At 36.4% G+C, this 17,034-nt stretch overlaps 1 protein-coding gene across 7 annotated transcripts in view; it reads left to right on the forward strand.

Moving 5' to 3' along the window:
• Positions 1-17,034, forward strand: part of LOC127840993 (ATP-dependent RNA helicase SUPV3L1, mitochondrial-like) — a 127,167-nt gene that overhangs the window by 13,285 nt on the left and 96,848 nt on the right. For 4 of the 7 annotated variants that reach the window (XM_052369466.1, XM_052369465.1, XM_052369464.1 and 1 more), the window contains exons 7-11: positions 2,310-2,421; positions 5,063-5,232; positions 8,500-8,551; positions 10,816-10,944; positions 16,183-16,276. The exons of the other annotated variants lie outside the window; for them this stretch is intronic. In XM_052369466.1, coding sequence (XP_052225426.1) covers positions 2,310-2,421; positions 5,063-5,232; positions 8,500-8,551; positions 10,816-10,944; positions 16,183-16,276 — 557 coding nt within the window. The remainder of the gene's footprint in view (positions 1-2,309; positions 2,422-5,062; positions 5,233-8,499; positions 8,552-10,815; positions 10,945-16,182; positions 16,277-17,034) is intronic. 7 annotated transcript variants of the gene reach the window in all.

Here is a 17,034-nt window from a genome sequence, read left to right on the forward strand (position 1 = left end):
CAGAAAAGGAAAGTTCTTGATTGCAAAAGGCATAAGGCCAACTAAACTTAAAAATTGGGTTCATTTAACATATTTAATATTAACTTTAACAAGTAATAACACTTTTTATAACTTCTTGTAACAATTTAACAAGTTTCTGTTCCATTGGTCATTCTTCTTATGAGCAACATGGGAACATAAAAGTGCTTGAAAATTTCATATAAACAAACTTTCGCCATTTGTTTTAAAGTATCAAATAAATTTGGGCATATTTGTTACTATTAAAAGATCTGATGAAATAAACCTCATGGTGAGCTTGTGACCGTGTGATGTCCGGCGTGTGTGAGTGTGTGCTTGCGTCCGTCAACAATTTGTTTGTGTAGACAGTAGAGGTCACAGTTTTCATCCAATCTTTATGAAATTTGGTTAGAATGTGTATATTGATGAAATCTGGGTTGGGATTGTATTTGGGTCATCTGGGTTCAAAATCTAGGTCACTAGGTCAAAAACTAGGTCAAATAAAAGAAAAACCTTGTGTAGACAATAGAGGTCGCAGTTTTCATCCAATCTTTATGAAATTTGGTCAGAATGTTTATCTTGATTAAATCTGGGTTGGGATTGTATTTGGGTTATCTCGGATCAAAAACTAGGTCACTAGGTCAAAAACTAGGAAATAATAGAAAAACCATGTGTAGACAATAGAGGTCACAGTTTTCATCCAATCTTTATGAAATTTGGTCAGAATGTTTATCTTGATGAAATCTGGGTTGGGATTGTATTTGGGTCATCTGTGTTCAAAAACTAGGTCACTGGGTCAAAAAATATAAAAACATCAACAATTTATTTGTGTAGACAGTAGAGGTCACAGTTTTCATCCAATCTTTATGAAATTTGTTCAGAATTTTTATCTTGATGAAATCTGGGTTGGGATTGTATTTTGTTAGTCAGGTGAGCAATTCAGGGCCATTATGGTCCTCTTGTTTTAAAACCTTCCATTTGGAATTTTTAGCTCTCATTTGGAAAAATATATACTTTTTGTCCTCTACCGGTTCACGGGAGGGGACTTATGGTTTGCGCTCCGTCTGTCAGTCAGTCTGTCAGTCAGTCACACTTTTCTGGATCCTTCGATAACTTTAAAAGTTCTTAATATTTTTTCATGAAACTTGAAACATGGATAGATGGCAATATGGACATTATGCACATCATTTCATGTTGTTTGTACGTCAAAAATTCTGGTTGCTATGGCAACAAATAGATTAGAAATACTGCTGAAAATGGTGGTTTTCTGGATCCTGCGATAACTTTTAAAGTTCTTAATATTTTTATGCCCCCCTTCGAAGAAGAGGGGGTATATTGTTTTGCACATGTCGGTTGGTGGGTCCGTCAGTCTGTCGGTCGGTCGGTCCGTCCACCATATGATTTCCGGATAATAACTCAAGAACGCTTAGGCCTAGGATCATGAAACTTCATAGGTACATTGATCATGACTGCCATATGACCCCTATTGATTTTCAGGTCAAAGGTCAAGGTCACAGTGACTCGAAATAGTAAAATGGTTTCCGGATGATAACTCAAGAATGCTTAGGCCTAGGATCATGAAACTTAATAGGAATATTGATCATGACTGGCAGATGACCCCTATTGATTTTCAGGTCACTAGGTCAAAGGTAAAGGTCACAGTGACTCAACATAGTAAAATAGTTTCCAGATGATAACTCAAGAATGCTTACACCAAGAATCATGAAACTTCATAGGTACATTGATCATGACTGGCAGATGACCCCTATTAATTTTCAGGTCACTAGGTCAAAGGTCAAGGTCACAGTCACTCGAAACAGTAAAATGGTTTCCTGATGATAACTCAAGAATAATTAGGCCTAGGATCATGAAACTTCATAGGTGCATTGATTATGACTGGCAGATGACCCATATTGATTTTCAGGTCACTAGGTCAAAGGTCAAGATTACAGTGACAAAAAACATATTCACACAATGGCTGCCACTACAGCTGACAGTCCATATGGGGGGCATGCATGTTTTACAAACGGCCCTTGTTTCATGAAACTTAAAACATGGATAGATGGCAATATGGACATTATGCATGTCATTTCATTTTGTTTCTACGTCAAAAATTCTGGTTGCTATGGCAACAACAATTCTGACAACGGTGGAATTTCTGACAATTGTGGAGCCAGTAGGGGACTATATTGCTTGGCAATAGTCTTGTTCCATTTGGCATGGGGCCGATTACCGGACCCAATTCTAAATGATAAAAAACACTGTTTTGTAATGTTTGTTCTGAGTAATTGATAGTTTATCGCTATTTTCAGGGGGTACCATGTGACCTGAAGACTGGGGAGACCAGAAAGTTTGCCAACGATGATGACAGCCCGTCCAATCACATGGCATGCACAGTGGAGATGCTAAACACAAATCTGGAATGTAGGTCATATCACAAGAGACTTGTTTTCTCAAAATGGTAGCACAATAAACGATTTTCCATGCATTAACTTGGTACCATAAGACCAAATGTTCTTAACTGAATTGGCTTACAAATTGAACGAAAAATACATTGTTCTAAACTTAAAGTATAGCAACCATTGTTTACTTTTGGTGTTTTCACTTCATAAACACTTATGTTTGTTAATGCAGCATACTAGAATATTAGCATACTTAAACAATATCCCGGAAAGAAAAAAACAATGCGTTTGAATATCAACAGTCAAATTCGCCAGCATGTATATCATGCATGTACAATGTGAATCTAAATTTAGTTTTAGTGCAGATTCATTCATACGACCAAAAACCTATAAAACACAGGTCTTTGATACGACACAAAGAAACAATTTTGTTTTACGATAATTTTAATTTCCTGCAACCATATCTATTTATACGACACACTAACACTAACTTCGATCCTAATAAAAAGACATTTCCGCTCAGCTTTGAGGACTGGGACAGTCATCATACATGTAAAATATTGAATATAATATATATTTTTAGCTTGGCTGTTTTCGGAGAAAGCCCGAGGGTTTGTCATAGCCAGCTCGTCGTCCGCCGTCAGCCGTCTGCCGTAGGTGTTGTGTTAAAACCTTAACATTGGCTCTAAAATCAAAGTGCTTCCACCTAAAACTTTGAAACTTCATATGTAGATTCACCTTGATGAGTTCTACATGCCACACCCATTTTTGGGTCACTAGGTCAAAGGTCAAGGTCACTGTGACCTCTTATATAAAACTTTAACATAGGCTCTAAAATCAAAGTGCTTCCACCTACAACTTTGAAACTTCATATGTAGGTGCACCTTGATGAGTTCTACACGCCACACCCATTTTTGGGTCACTAGGTCAAAGGTCAAGGTCACTGTGACCTCTAATATAAAACTTAAACATAAACCTTTACATTTGCTCTAAAATCAAAGTGCTTCCACCTACAACTTTGAAACTTCTTATGTACACTTCAACACCGTTATTTCGAACACCGATAATCCGAAGTCACCGTTTTTTCGAAGTATTTTTCGGGTCCCGATTTTGGTTCTTCTTTGTTTAATGTAAAATTTCATTGTTAATCCGAACTTCGTTAAACCGAAGAAATCGTTAATTCGAAGTGATTCTGTCGGTCCCAACACTATAATTCGCACCTAATTATCAATCTTTAATCCGAAGTCAAAACACTGAGCGTAATTTCACACCTTTGTCGTCTGCGCTTTGCACGTCATAAACCGATAATTAAACCTTTGTCGTCTGCGACTTAATCGGCTAGCGATCAGCGGAAACAGTACTTAAAAGATGAATCCAGCGACGACGACGAGGCCGACAACACAAGAATGAACACGATATCCAATCAATGTGTGACCGCATCAACGACGTAAAGCAGTTCTGCGAGCAAAACACGGGCGGAAGTGAATTGTTGAATGTCCTTGACAAATTAAAGAAATATGTTACATGCGTCCAGTTTAGTGCTGCTAACGCCGATGTTCAGATAGACATCGCGTCTTATTAAAAAAAGTTAATTTCCGAAAATGTACTCATATGTTTTTACATGTATTATAATGTGTGCTGTTCATGGTATTTTATAAGTTCTGTAATTTGAGAAAAATAAAAAAACAAGAAAAAGAATCGTTTTATTCCTCCGTTTGTTACAAATAGAAATCTATTGCTATCTGACTAGTTTACGTTTTTAATTAAAATCATTATTAAAATTAGCGTGTAATCGAACCATGCAAATTCCACAACGTTTTATTTGTACAGAGTCAAAGAAGTATTCTGTCAAATGTTTATTTCGAATAATCGTTAATCCGAAGTTTTTTTTACGGTCCCGACGACTTCGAAATAACGGTGTTGAAGTGTACATGCACCTTGATGAGTTCTACACGCCACACCCATTTTTGGGTCACTAGGTCAAAGGTCAAGGTCGCTGTGACCTCTTATATAAAACTTTAACATAGCCTCTACAATAAAAGTGCTTCCACCTACAACTTTTAAACTTCATATGTACATTCACCTTCTTCATTTCTACACACCACACCCATTTTTAGCTTGGCTGTTACGGAGAAAACCCGAGGTATTGTCATAGCCAGCTCGTCGTCCACCGTCCGCCGTAGTCGTTGTGCTAAAACCTTAACATTGGCTCTAAAATCAAAGTGCTTCCACCTACAACTTTGAAACTTCATAAGTAAATACACCTTGATGAGTTCTACATGCCACGCCCAATTTTGGGTCACAAGGTCAAAGGTCAAGGTCACCGTGACCTCTAAAATAAAAAATAAAAAGTCTGACAAGCTTTCGCAGCTGAGCGTTGGCACCCGTTATGCGATGCTCTTGTTTATAAACAACTGGTAGCAAGATGAGTTGCAGATAATTGGTTAGTTACCACGTTTTAACTAACTCTTTTGACCTGTTAATTCTTTTCAGCTCAATTCAACAGTAAAAATGCCCATGATATCACTTAAAAAGATTTAACAAGAAAATAAGTTCTACTTTGAAGGATACGTTTTGTATAAAGCATGTTTGATGATGTGACAAAAATTGTAAATGTTCATTTACATTCTAACCCCTGTCAGAGTAAATATCCATTTTTACAGACGACGTGGCAGTGATAGACGAAATACAGATGTTGGGTGACCTCCAGCGAGGCTGGTCGTGGACGCAGGCATTGCTGGGTCTAGCTGCCCGCGAGGTGCACGTATGTGGGGAGGAGACCGCCATCGATCTCGTGGAACACCTTGCCTACATGTGCGGGGACTCTTTTGAGGTACATTGTGATGTTTGTAGGTCATGATATAGTGCAGAGAAAGCTATCAAGACCTATCAGCCTTCTTTGTGTATATCAGCCATATTCGTGTGTTCAGCCTTGTTGGTGTAATTAAGCTTTCTTGGCATATTTCAGCCTTCTTTTGGGAAATAAGCCTTTTTAGCTCATCTATTTTTTGAAAAAAAATTATGAGCTTTTGTCATCACCTTGGCGTCAGCGTCTGCGTCGGCGTCCGGTTAAGTTTTGCGTTTAGGTCCACTTTTCTCAGAAAGTATCAATGCTATTGCATTCAAACTTGGTACACTTACTTACTATCATGAGGGGACTGGGCAGGCAAAGTTAGATAACTCTGGCGTGCATTTTGACAAAATTATGTGCCCTTTTTATACTTAAAAAATTGAAAACTTTGGTTAAGTTTTGTGTTTAGGTCCATTTTATTCCTTAAGTATCAAAGCTATTGCTTTTATACTTGCAACACTTACTTAGAGACATTATGCACGTCATTTCATTTTGTTTCTACATCAAAAATTCTGGTTGCTATGGCAACAAATAGACTAGAAATACTGCTGAAAATGGTAGGTTTCTGGATCTTGCGATAACTCAAAAGTTCTTCATAATTTTTCATGAAACTTGAAACATGGATAGATGGTAATATAGACATAATGCACGTCATTTCATTTTGTTCCTATGTCAACATTCTGGTTGCTATGGCAACAAATTAAAAAAAATAATCTGACAATGTTGGAATTTCTGAAAATGGTGGAGCCGGTAGGGGACATATATTGCTTGGCAATAGTCTTGTATCATTATTTAAGGTGAGGTGGTTTTTAAATCACACCCCTGTTCATGATGTTTTTCTGTAATATTGCAGTTCTTTAAATAATGGTCATCAACTTGTCAGAATAATCCTATTATGGGTTGCATGTTTTGTGCTAAAACAATCAACAAACTTTAGAAATTCTGTACTAAATCCGCAGAATGTTTTAGAGGTATGTTTTGTGACAATTAAATCGGGTAAGAAACTTGTCTTGTTGGTTCTTATTTATAACAGTCATCAATGTCAATCAAATAAAAAAGTTTCATTAGGTTTATTTCAAATTGTTTAAATATGTAGGAAATTACCTTTTATCTTATGATTTAGTTTAAGGTTTTAAACAGAACTGACCATTCCAAAAAAGTATGCTTAGTGTTTTCAGCCATATTTATTAGGACATGGCCATAGAACTCTTTAAATGTGACTTGAATGAAAACAGACATCCATGTTAATGCATAGTAAGAAATATGGAAGATTGCCTTCCAGATAGTTTATACAAAATGAGAAATGTTCATTTAAAGCTGCCTTTTCACAGTTTTTGTCATGTATTGAAGTTTGTCATGAAATGCTTTATATTGAAAAATGTAAACATTGGATCTAAAAAGCTCCATTTAAAAAAAAAAAGAATAAAATTAAAGGAAGAAAAAAATAACCCTCAACTGGGCTCGAACCACAGACCCCTGGAGTAAGTCTATTGCTTAGACCACTGGGCCATCCGTGCTCATACAATGAGTGATGAAGTTTTTACATTATATAAGTAATCCTCGTAGTATCACAAAATATAAAGACAACAACAGAACTCTCCAAATTATTCCATAGTTTCAAGTTGCAATGCTTTATAATTTTCAGGTTTTTAATATCATCAAAAGATGCATAGAATGGATCTTTTAGAGCATGGAAAATGTTCAGTTTTACTGTTACCTCACAAATATCATAAATACAACGAAAATTAATGAATCTGAAACATTTTTTTTTATTTTTTCAATTTACCAAAACATGAAATGGCCCCTTTAAATCTTTTGAGGTTTACTTATTGATTTTACCTATATTTGTAAAGAAAGGCCATAATCTAGTGTTGCACATTATAAGAAACAGCCATTGAAATCTTGTGAGGATGGTTTAGTGCTTAATTGGCCATCAAGCACATGATTATCTTCCCTTCATGTGTGGGAAGTTAGTTAAGTTATGTATTGAGTGTGTAGAGTATACTTATCTTGATAAGTCTATCTAACATCTTCAAGATACATTCAGTGTTTCAATTGCTTTTGAACGTCTTGAACATGCTGGAATTCATTTTAAGCTATATTAACTGTTTAACGTATTAAAAAGGAGGGAAACACCTTGATGACAGCATAAAATTTGTTTGAGGTACATAAGAAAAATAGTATGTAATAAAATCCTGTAATTTGTAGTGTGCTTACATCTTTTTTAGGACCATATAAGTGAAGTTGTCATTACAGGTATATGTATTGAATTTCTTTCAGAAATGAAAATCAAAGTGAACAAGTCTGATAAGCTTTCCGGTTTATGAACAACTCTTTGTGATGAGAATACGATTAGTCCCACTCTGTGAAAACCATGCTTAACCCTTTACCACTTAGATACGTATTTTTAGATCGGCTGTTTTCGGAGAAAACCTGAGGTATTGTCATATTGTCATATACAGCTCGTAGTTGTCTTGTCGTGTCGTCCGCCGGTGTCATGCTAAAACCTTGACATTTTGCTCTAAAATCAAAGTGTTTCCACCTACAACTTTGAAACTTTATATGTAGATGCACCTTGATGTGCTCTACACGCCAGACCCATTTTAAGGGTCTCTAGGTAAAAGGTCAAGATCAACTTTGAAACTTTATATGTAGATGCACCTTGATGAGCTCTACACACCACACCCATTTTTGGGTCTCTAGGTCAAAGGTTAAGGTCACTGTGATCTCTAAAAAAAAAAAAAAAAAAAAACAACTGACAAGCTTTCGCAGCCGAGCGTGGCATTTGTTATGCGGTGCTCTTGTTTTGCTTATGTAGTCCCATAGAAAGTTCAATTTAAATAAAGGCTGTCTCACTAGATTCAAGTTTTAAAGGCTTCATTTCCAACCCATACAGTGCAGTGTAGATACTGATGAGCAGCAAACAGCGTAAAACTTGAACAGACTGCGAGTCACTCACAGGCTGTTCTGGTTTTATGCTGTTTGCACATAGCCATTTTCACTTTGCTTCTGAATGGGGAGTGGGAAAGGCTTAATGCATGTGCGTAATGTGTCACACCAGTCTGAACAGACTAATCAGGGATGACAGTTGCTTAAGCACTAGGTTTTTGCTGAGAAGAAATTTCCTTTTAACAAAAAATAGCAGAAAAGTGGAAAATGTAGACCCTTATTAAACTGTAAGGACTGCACAGGCTAATCTTGGAGGACACTTTACGCACATGCATTAAACCCTGTTGTTGTTGTTTGTAGGTCAAGCGTTATTCTCGACTAACAAAGCTTGAGTACTTGGACCAAGAGCTGGGTATGTCATTACATTTTGATTTGGTATGAATTCTTTATTGTTGCCATTAAAAGTAAATATATTTCTTATAAGTTTTTTTTAACCCATCATGCAGATGATTGTGCACCCACGGATATAAAGAATATATGTTTGATGATTTTTATCCTCCGCCCTAGGTGGAGGGATATTGTTTTGGCGTTGTCCGTCCATCCGTCTTTCCGTCCGTACGGCACTTTTGTGTCCGGAGCCTTATCTTGGAAGTGTTTTGGCTGATTTCATTTAAACTTGGTATGAGTATATATATGCATAAGAGGATGATGCATGCCAAATGGCATTGTACACCATCGGATAATAAGAGAGTTATGGCTCTTAGAATCTTGAAAAAATGCATTTTTGTGTGTCTGGAGCCATATTTTGGAGGTGCTTTGATGGATTCCATTTAAACTTGATATGAGTATATATATATATATATATATATATATATATATATATGGATAAGAGGATGATGCACGTTGGCGTTGTCCATCCGTCCAGAAAACTTTTGTGTCCAGAAGTATAATGGCGGGGGATATCAATTCAACGAATTGGCTTGTTAATAACATGTGATATCAGCCGAATGTGATATCGCGTATCAAAAGGCAAGGCTTTTGAGAACTGGTGAATAATTTCCCCTTGTCCTCCTATTGAGGAACTGTAAGACAGTTGTCAGTTGCTGTACTAGTTTAGAGCAGTTGTCAGTAACTGAAGTGCAGTTGTCAGTTACAGCAAATCAGTTGTCAGTTACTGTAGTGCAGTTGTCAGTTACAACATAGCAGTTGTCAGTTACTGTAATGCAGTTGTCAGTAACAGCAAACCAGTCATCAGTTACAGCAGAGCAGTTGTCAGTTAATGTAAGGCAGTTGTCTGTTACATCAGAGAAGTTGTCAGTTAATGTAAGGCAGTTGTCTGTTACATCAGAGAAGTTGTCAGTTAATGTAGGTCAGTTGTCATGTACTGTAGTGCAGTTGTTTGTTACTGTAGTGCAGTTGTCACTTACAGCAGAGTAGTTGTCAGTATCTGTTCATATAGTGCAGATGTCAGTTACAGCAGAGCAGTTGTCAATTATTGTAGTGCAGTTGTCAGTAAAAGCAGTGAAGTTGTCAGTTAATGTTGGGCAGTTGTCAGTTACAGCAGAGCAGTTGTAAATTACATCAGAGTAGTTGTCAGTTACAGCAGAGCAGTCATCATTATATATAGGGCAGTTGTCAGTTAATGTAGAGCAGTTGTCTGTTACTGTAGTGCAGTTGTCAGTTATAGCAGAGAAGTTGTAAGTAACTGAAGTGCAGTTGTAAGTTACAGCAAAGCAGTTGTCAGTTATTGTAGTGCAGTTTTCAGAGACAGTAGAGCAGATGTCAGTTAATGTTGTGCAGTTGTCAGTTACAGCAACGCAGTTGTCAGTTAATGTAGTGTAGTTGTCAGTTAAAGCAGAGCAGTTGTCAGTTTATGTCATGCAGTTGGCATGTATAATTGCATTTCAAAATCTTACTTCAAATAAAATATTCAAAATTTACCCATATTACATACATTTTTATGGTCTTCTTCATTAAATTTCCACATAAATTTCAAAATGACACAGACAACATCAATTGTGTAAACACATCTCTTTCATTAATTGGATTTATTTTCATCGGATATTCTTGCATAAGAACTCTGCACACACATAGCATCAGGTGATTTATCCAAGTTCAGTGGGAATACCCCTGGCCCAATAGGAGGTTTATTTCATCAGATCTTTTAATAGTAACAAATATGCCCAAATTTATTTGATACTTTAAAACAAATGGCGAAAGTTTGTTTCTATGAAATTCTCAAGCACTTTTATGTTCCCATGTTGCTCATAAGAAGAATGACTAATGGAACAGAAACTTGTTAAATTGTTAAAAGAAGTTATAAAAAAGTGTTATTACTTGTTAAAGTTAATATTAAATATGTTAAATTAACCCAATTTTGAAGTTTAGTTGGCTTAATGCCTTTTGCAATCAAGAACTTTCCTTTTCTGTATGACGTGACAATAAATAGGTCACCCACGCAAGTAGTGAATGATATTGCAGTGTGTATGCAACTATCGGCTTTGCGTGGTTAAACAGGCTGTAAACAAACACATTTGACATTTATTGAATGGGAATAAGATATATCTATGAAGGTAAATCATTTTTTGTTGCATTGTTTGCATTAATTTAGAAATTATGGTAGTTGATTTCTGAATATATCAATAATCAGTCACTGGAGGATATTTGTAATTTCAGGAAGCCTGGACAATGTACGTGCTGGTGACTGTATTGTCTGCTTCAATAAGCGTGACATCTATAATATCATGACCAAGCTAAGAGAGAGAAACATCAACGTGTCTGTCATATATGGAAACCAACCGCCAGGTGAGTCCGCATTATATATTGTGATAGAAAATGTAAATTATATTTGAAAATCGTTTAATTATATTTGAGTCACACACTTGAACGATTAGGCTTAATGTTCTTGCATTATATGTTGACCCAGATTAGTCTTTGCAGTCCGCACAGGGGCCACCGGTATTCAGTGATGACACCTTCAGTTCGCACAGGGGCCACCGGTATTCAGGGATGACACCTTCCTCCTAAACTCGATTTTTGCTAAGAATAGCCTTGATAAAGTGTGGACTACACAGTCTAATCTGGGACATCACTTAACGTATATGCATTAAACCTGGTTTTCCGAGAGCATTTTCTTTTCTTTTTATGCCCCAGGATCAAATGATCGGGAGTATATTGTTTATAGCCTGTCTGTCTGTTTGTCTGTCAGTGATTGTGTGTGTCTGTCCAAAATCTTAACCTTGCCCCTAACTTTTATAATATTGAAGATAGCAATTTGATATTTGGCATGCATGTGTTTCTCATGGAGCTGCACATTTGATTGTGAAAGGTCAAGGTCATCCTTCAAGGTCTAAGGTCAAATATATGGCTTCAAAGCAGTGCAGTAAGGGGCATTGCGTTTCTGACAAACACATCTCTTGTTTCCTTTAATAGAATATAGAAATGTCTTCATGGCAAGTCTTTAAAAAGATATCTGTATTTAAGTCTTGGGGCAATAGCACTTTACTGGTACGTAAAAAATAATTGAAAAGTGTATAATTTTATCGTTGCTAAGCGCGCAACTCCTAACACAACACCTAATAATCCTTTTTATCCTATATATTTCCTTAGTATTGGGGGCTACCGCCCCCAAACTCTCGCTTTATCGATAGTGTTAAACAACTGCGTACCTATAAAGTGCAATCTAGCAAAAGTCTTTATTAAGCATTAAAAGGAAAATTCAGTTCCTGGAATCTGTCATTTTTAGAGCAGAAATAAGGTTAGTTCCCCTGAAAAAATTGTGCGGTATAGGGATGGGAAAGAAGAATGACCTATAAGTGGAAAGTTATTCCCAAGAGCAAATATGATAATAGCTGCCTTCAATTAAATAGATGATAAGGGATTTTTATAGGTCAGTTGTAGTGTCTTTGGTGGTTTTATCTGTCAGTTTGCAAGGGTGTTAACTCATCATGTTTAATATATTGTGCAAGATAACTGAAGTCTTATTCACAGATCAGGGTCCTGCAATTCAGACAACAGAGGCAGCATGACTTGCATTATCTTCAAATGGCCAATTATTATCCCCTGCCATAGGCACACGTCACACCCATTTTTGGGTCACTAGGTCAAAGGTCAAGGTCACTGTGACCTCTAATATCAAACTTTAACATAGGCTCTAAAATCAAAGTGCTTCCACCTAAAACTTTGAAATTGCATATGTAGTTGCACCTTGATGAGTTCTACATGCCACACCCATTTTTGGGTCACCTAGGTCAAAGGTAAAGGTTACTGTGACCTCTAATATAAAACTTTAACAAAAACCTTAACATTGCCTCTAAAATCAAAGTGCTTCCACCTACAACTTTGAAACTTCATATGTAGATGCACCTTGATGAGTTCTACACCCCACACCCATTTTGGGTCACTAGGTCAAAGGTCAAGGTCACTTTGACCCCTAAATAAAAAAATCTGACAAGCTTTCGCAGCCGAGCGTGGCACCGTTATGCGGTGCTCTTGTTGAAACTTGGTATGAGTATATATATGGATAAGAGGATGATGCACACCAAATACAGTCAATCTTGTATTAAGAGACCACTCAATGGGAGTAATCAAAAGTGGTCTCTTAATAAAATGGTCATTTAAATAAAAAAGGCCATTCTGGAAGAATGCTTACCCTCAATTTTAATCTATATGAAGAATAATCTCTTTTGTCAACAATGATTTTAACTTTTATAATAAAATGAATATAAACACAATACATAAACAATATTTTACTTATAAGGTGTTTTATTTTTTCACTTATTATAAATTATCATATATTATAAATGAATTGTGTGTACATATTTATTTGCAAAAACAACATAGACAAGGAAATATTTTCGCGTTTTTTTCATCTGACACATAATTTTCCACGTCTTTAAGCACCTTGGCTTTACGCTTAAGAATGTTCTGAATTTGAGTTTTACCGACTCCAAACTCATTTGCAATTTTACGTGCACTTTTACTCTTTGACAATTCCAAAACCCGAATTTTCTCGTTCAATGTTAACACTTTTCGTTTTGACATTTCAATTTCTGCATGTAAGCTTAAGGAAATCTGACTCAATTATGATACATAATGAGCTGAAAAATTAAAACACGTCAATTGAAAACAAACAAACAGACCTGATTGGAAAATTTATTAAGTAAATAACAATGTGATTGGCTAACAAAAATCTACTAATTAGCATAATTACAAATTGGTAATGTACGGATTTCGACAGATGTTGCCGATTAATAGTTTATTTTCCTCACTTCTCAGGAAATGTTTGTCGCGTACAGTGCATTGTTTCTGCACCTATACTCAAGAAAAATCGGCGTTGTCTCTTAACGTTCCACATAGTAAACTTTTTAAGCTGTAGACTGTGCGTAAAACGTTCCTCTATTATTGCACTCAATAAATTGATATGCAGTCTACAACAATACCGGTTAGAACCGGTCAACAAGACAAAGCATAATCATAATGGTTGGTGTGAAAACAAAGCAGCGATGTAACAGTACATCTTATCGGCTTAGATAAACAATTAACACGGATTTGTCCCTGAAAGATCAATACATTAACCACTTTTACCTCCTAGTGGTCGCTTAATTTAAGATTTGGACATCAAAATACATAGAAATCAGCGGTCGCTGGTCGCGTAAGACAAAAGTCGCTGAATACAATATCATTATATAGCGAAAAAGCTCCATGGGATTTCAAAATGGTCGCATAAGACAAAGGTCGCTTAATACAAGTGGTCGCATCCACAAGATTGACTGTAGCATTGTAGACCATCTGTTTATAAAGGAATAATGGCCTTTTGTATCTATCTTGTAAATATGCTTTTTTTGAGTGTCAAATATATCACTATTGTGTCCTGAAGCATATTGGCGGGGGATATCAATTCAAAGAATTTGCCTGTTTCAGTTGCTATATCCATTTATTAATTGCATGATTATTGGATCAGAATTTAGTTACTAACGTTTTATTTACCTATTCAATTTCTATGCAATAAGTATCAAGAGCGTTTATTTATTATGCCCCCCTTCGAAGAAGAGGGGGTATATTGCTTTGCACATGTCGGTCTGTCGGTCGGTCCACCAGGTGGTTTCCGGATGATAACTCAAGAACGCTTGGGCCTAGGATCATGAAACTTCATAGGTAGATTGATCATGACTTGCAGATGACCCCTATTGATTTTGAGGTCACTAGGTCAAAGGTCATGTCACGGTGACCCGAAATAGTAAAATGGTTTCCGGATGATAACTCAAGAACGCATACGCCTAGGGTCATGAAACTTCATAGGTAGATTGATCATGACTCGCAGATGACCCCTATTGATTTTGAGGTCACTAGGTCAAAGGTCAAGGTCACAGTGACCCGAAATAGTAAAATGGTTTCCGGATGATAACTCAAGAATGCATACACCTAGGATCATGAAACTTCATCGTTAGATAGATCATGACTCGCAGATGACCCCTATTGATTTTGAGGTCACTAGGTCAAAGGTCAAGGTCACGGTGACCTGAAATAGCAAAATGGTTTACGGATGATAACTCAAGAACGCATACGCCTAGGATCATGAAACTTCATAGGTAGATTGATCATGACTCGCAGATGACCCCTATTTATTTTGAGGTCACTAGGTCAAAGGTCAAGGTCACGGTGACCAGAAATAGTAAAATGGTTTTTGGATGATAACTCAAGAACGCATACGCCTAGGATCATGAAACTTCATAGGTAGATTGATCATGACTCGCAGATGACCCTATTGATTTTGCGGTCATTAGGTCAAGATCACGGTGACCCGAAATAGTAAAATGGTTTTCGGATGATAACTCAAGAACGCATACGCCTAGGATCATGAAACTTCATGGGTAGATTGATCATGACTCGCAGATGAGCCCTATTGATTGTGAGGTCACTAGGTCAAAGGTCAAGGTCACGGTGACCCGAAATAGTTAAATGGTTTCCGGATGATAACTCGAGAACGCTTACGCCTAGGATCATGAAACTTCATAGGTATATTGATCATGACTCGCAGATGACCCATATTGATTTTCAGGTCACTAGTTCAAAGGTCAAGGTCACAGTGACAAAAAACGTATTCACACAATGGCTGCCACTACAACGGACAGCCCATATGGGGGGCATGTATGTTTTACAAACAGCCCTTGTTTAAAACTAGGTATATGTTCTATGTTCATCTAAAATTTAGAGTTAAAAGCCTATGAAGTTAAATCAAATCTCAATGTCACCCTCTGGTGTTTGGCATTATTTCACAGGCTCATGTGACCAGACAAAGGCCTCATGCAATTAAGTATACCAGTACTATTGAAATAAATGAGGAAAACAAACATATGTTAACCCAAAGTATTGTATACCTTAAGAAAATAATATGCATCAAGTGACAATTGACGAACATTATAGTCTGTCACTGTTTTCAAAGATGCATGAGGGACCTATACAAATAATAGGTTCTTTGATGCATGTTAGATACTATTTATAATGGTGTTTATGGGAATCAGGAACAGTACTTTGTTTTTGACTTTAGTAAGTTCGGATATTTAAAAAATCTAAATTTAAATATTTTTGAATGAAGAAATAACAAATATTTGAATATCATTTCAGTATTTAGTCTCATTTATAGTGCACTCATTTCCCAAAGTGGAAGACATCGCCCTTGAAGTTGATATTTTACAGAATAACACATTATAAGCAATTATTTTATCTCATTAAAGAAATACTTCAATAGAGGTAATTACTGGAACGCTGTATCAACTCTTGTAACTGAAACATTTAATTAGGTAAAACATTCCATTGAAAATATTAGTATGTTATTCCAAATTCCATTTAATAGAAGGAACCAAAAATATTATCTACAACTGATGGCAGTGTGAACAAACACCAAAACAAAGTAAGGGTCCTGAGACCATGCATTGGCATAAAATCAGACACACTGACTTGTTTGTGTTGTAAGTTTTCAGATTACTAGAGTTTTATATTTTTTACCCTCCTGAATTATGTATGTAATCATTTTGTTTGCAGGCACGAAAATAAACCAGTCTCGACAATTTAATGACCCAAATAGCAATTGCAACATTCTAGTAGCTACAGACGCCATTGGGATGGGACTCAATCTGTAAGGAAAATCTTATCTTATTTGATATAAATGTCATGTGATAGTAAAGCATAACAAGTACTACTTTCATTTTTTTTTATATAAATTAATTGTGCAGTTATTTTTGTATATAAAATTGATCAACGAAAACAGCAGACTGCACAGGCTAATCAAGGACGACACTTGACACACCTGCATTAACCCTTTCAGCGCGGGAACCGAATTTTGAAGGCCTGTGCAAACAGTTTGGATCCAGATGAGACGCCACAGAACGTGGCGTCTCATCAGGATCCAAACTGTTTGCTATTCTGATAGTATTCTTTGAAAAAAATCGAAGAAAATGCTAATTTTAAAAATTAAGCAGACAACATTTTAGCAGACGACAAATTTCCCAGCATGCAATGGGTTAATGTATAAACTTTCGGTCTGTGTATGCTGAGTAATACTAGTCCTTTGCTGTAATCAAAAATAAGTTTTATTTTATGCTTTCTGGTGGTTTCTATAGAAATACCAGTGAATTAAAACTGATACCAGGGGTAAGTCACCGTTTCAAACATTAAAAATTAGCAATAAAAATTATTGATAATTATACCCCCACAAACGAAGTTTAGGGGGGTATATAGGAGTGAGCTTGTTTGTCTGTCTGTCTGTCGGTCAGTCGGTCCGTATTAAGTGTCCGCTCTCTAATTCAAGTTGTTTTCTTCCGATCTTCAACAAACTTGGTCAGATGTTGTATCTAGATGATGTCTAGGTCAAGTTTGAATGCCGGGGCAAAAACT

This window comes from Dreissena polymorpha, chromosome 8, assembly GCF_020536995.1.
Source record: "Dreissena polymorpha isolate Duluth1 chromosome 8, UMN_Dpol_1.0, whole genome shotgun sequence".
Lineage (NCBI taxonomy): Eukaryota > Metazoa > Mollusca > Bivalvia > Myida > Dreissenidae > Dreissena > Dreissena polymorpha.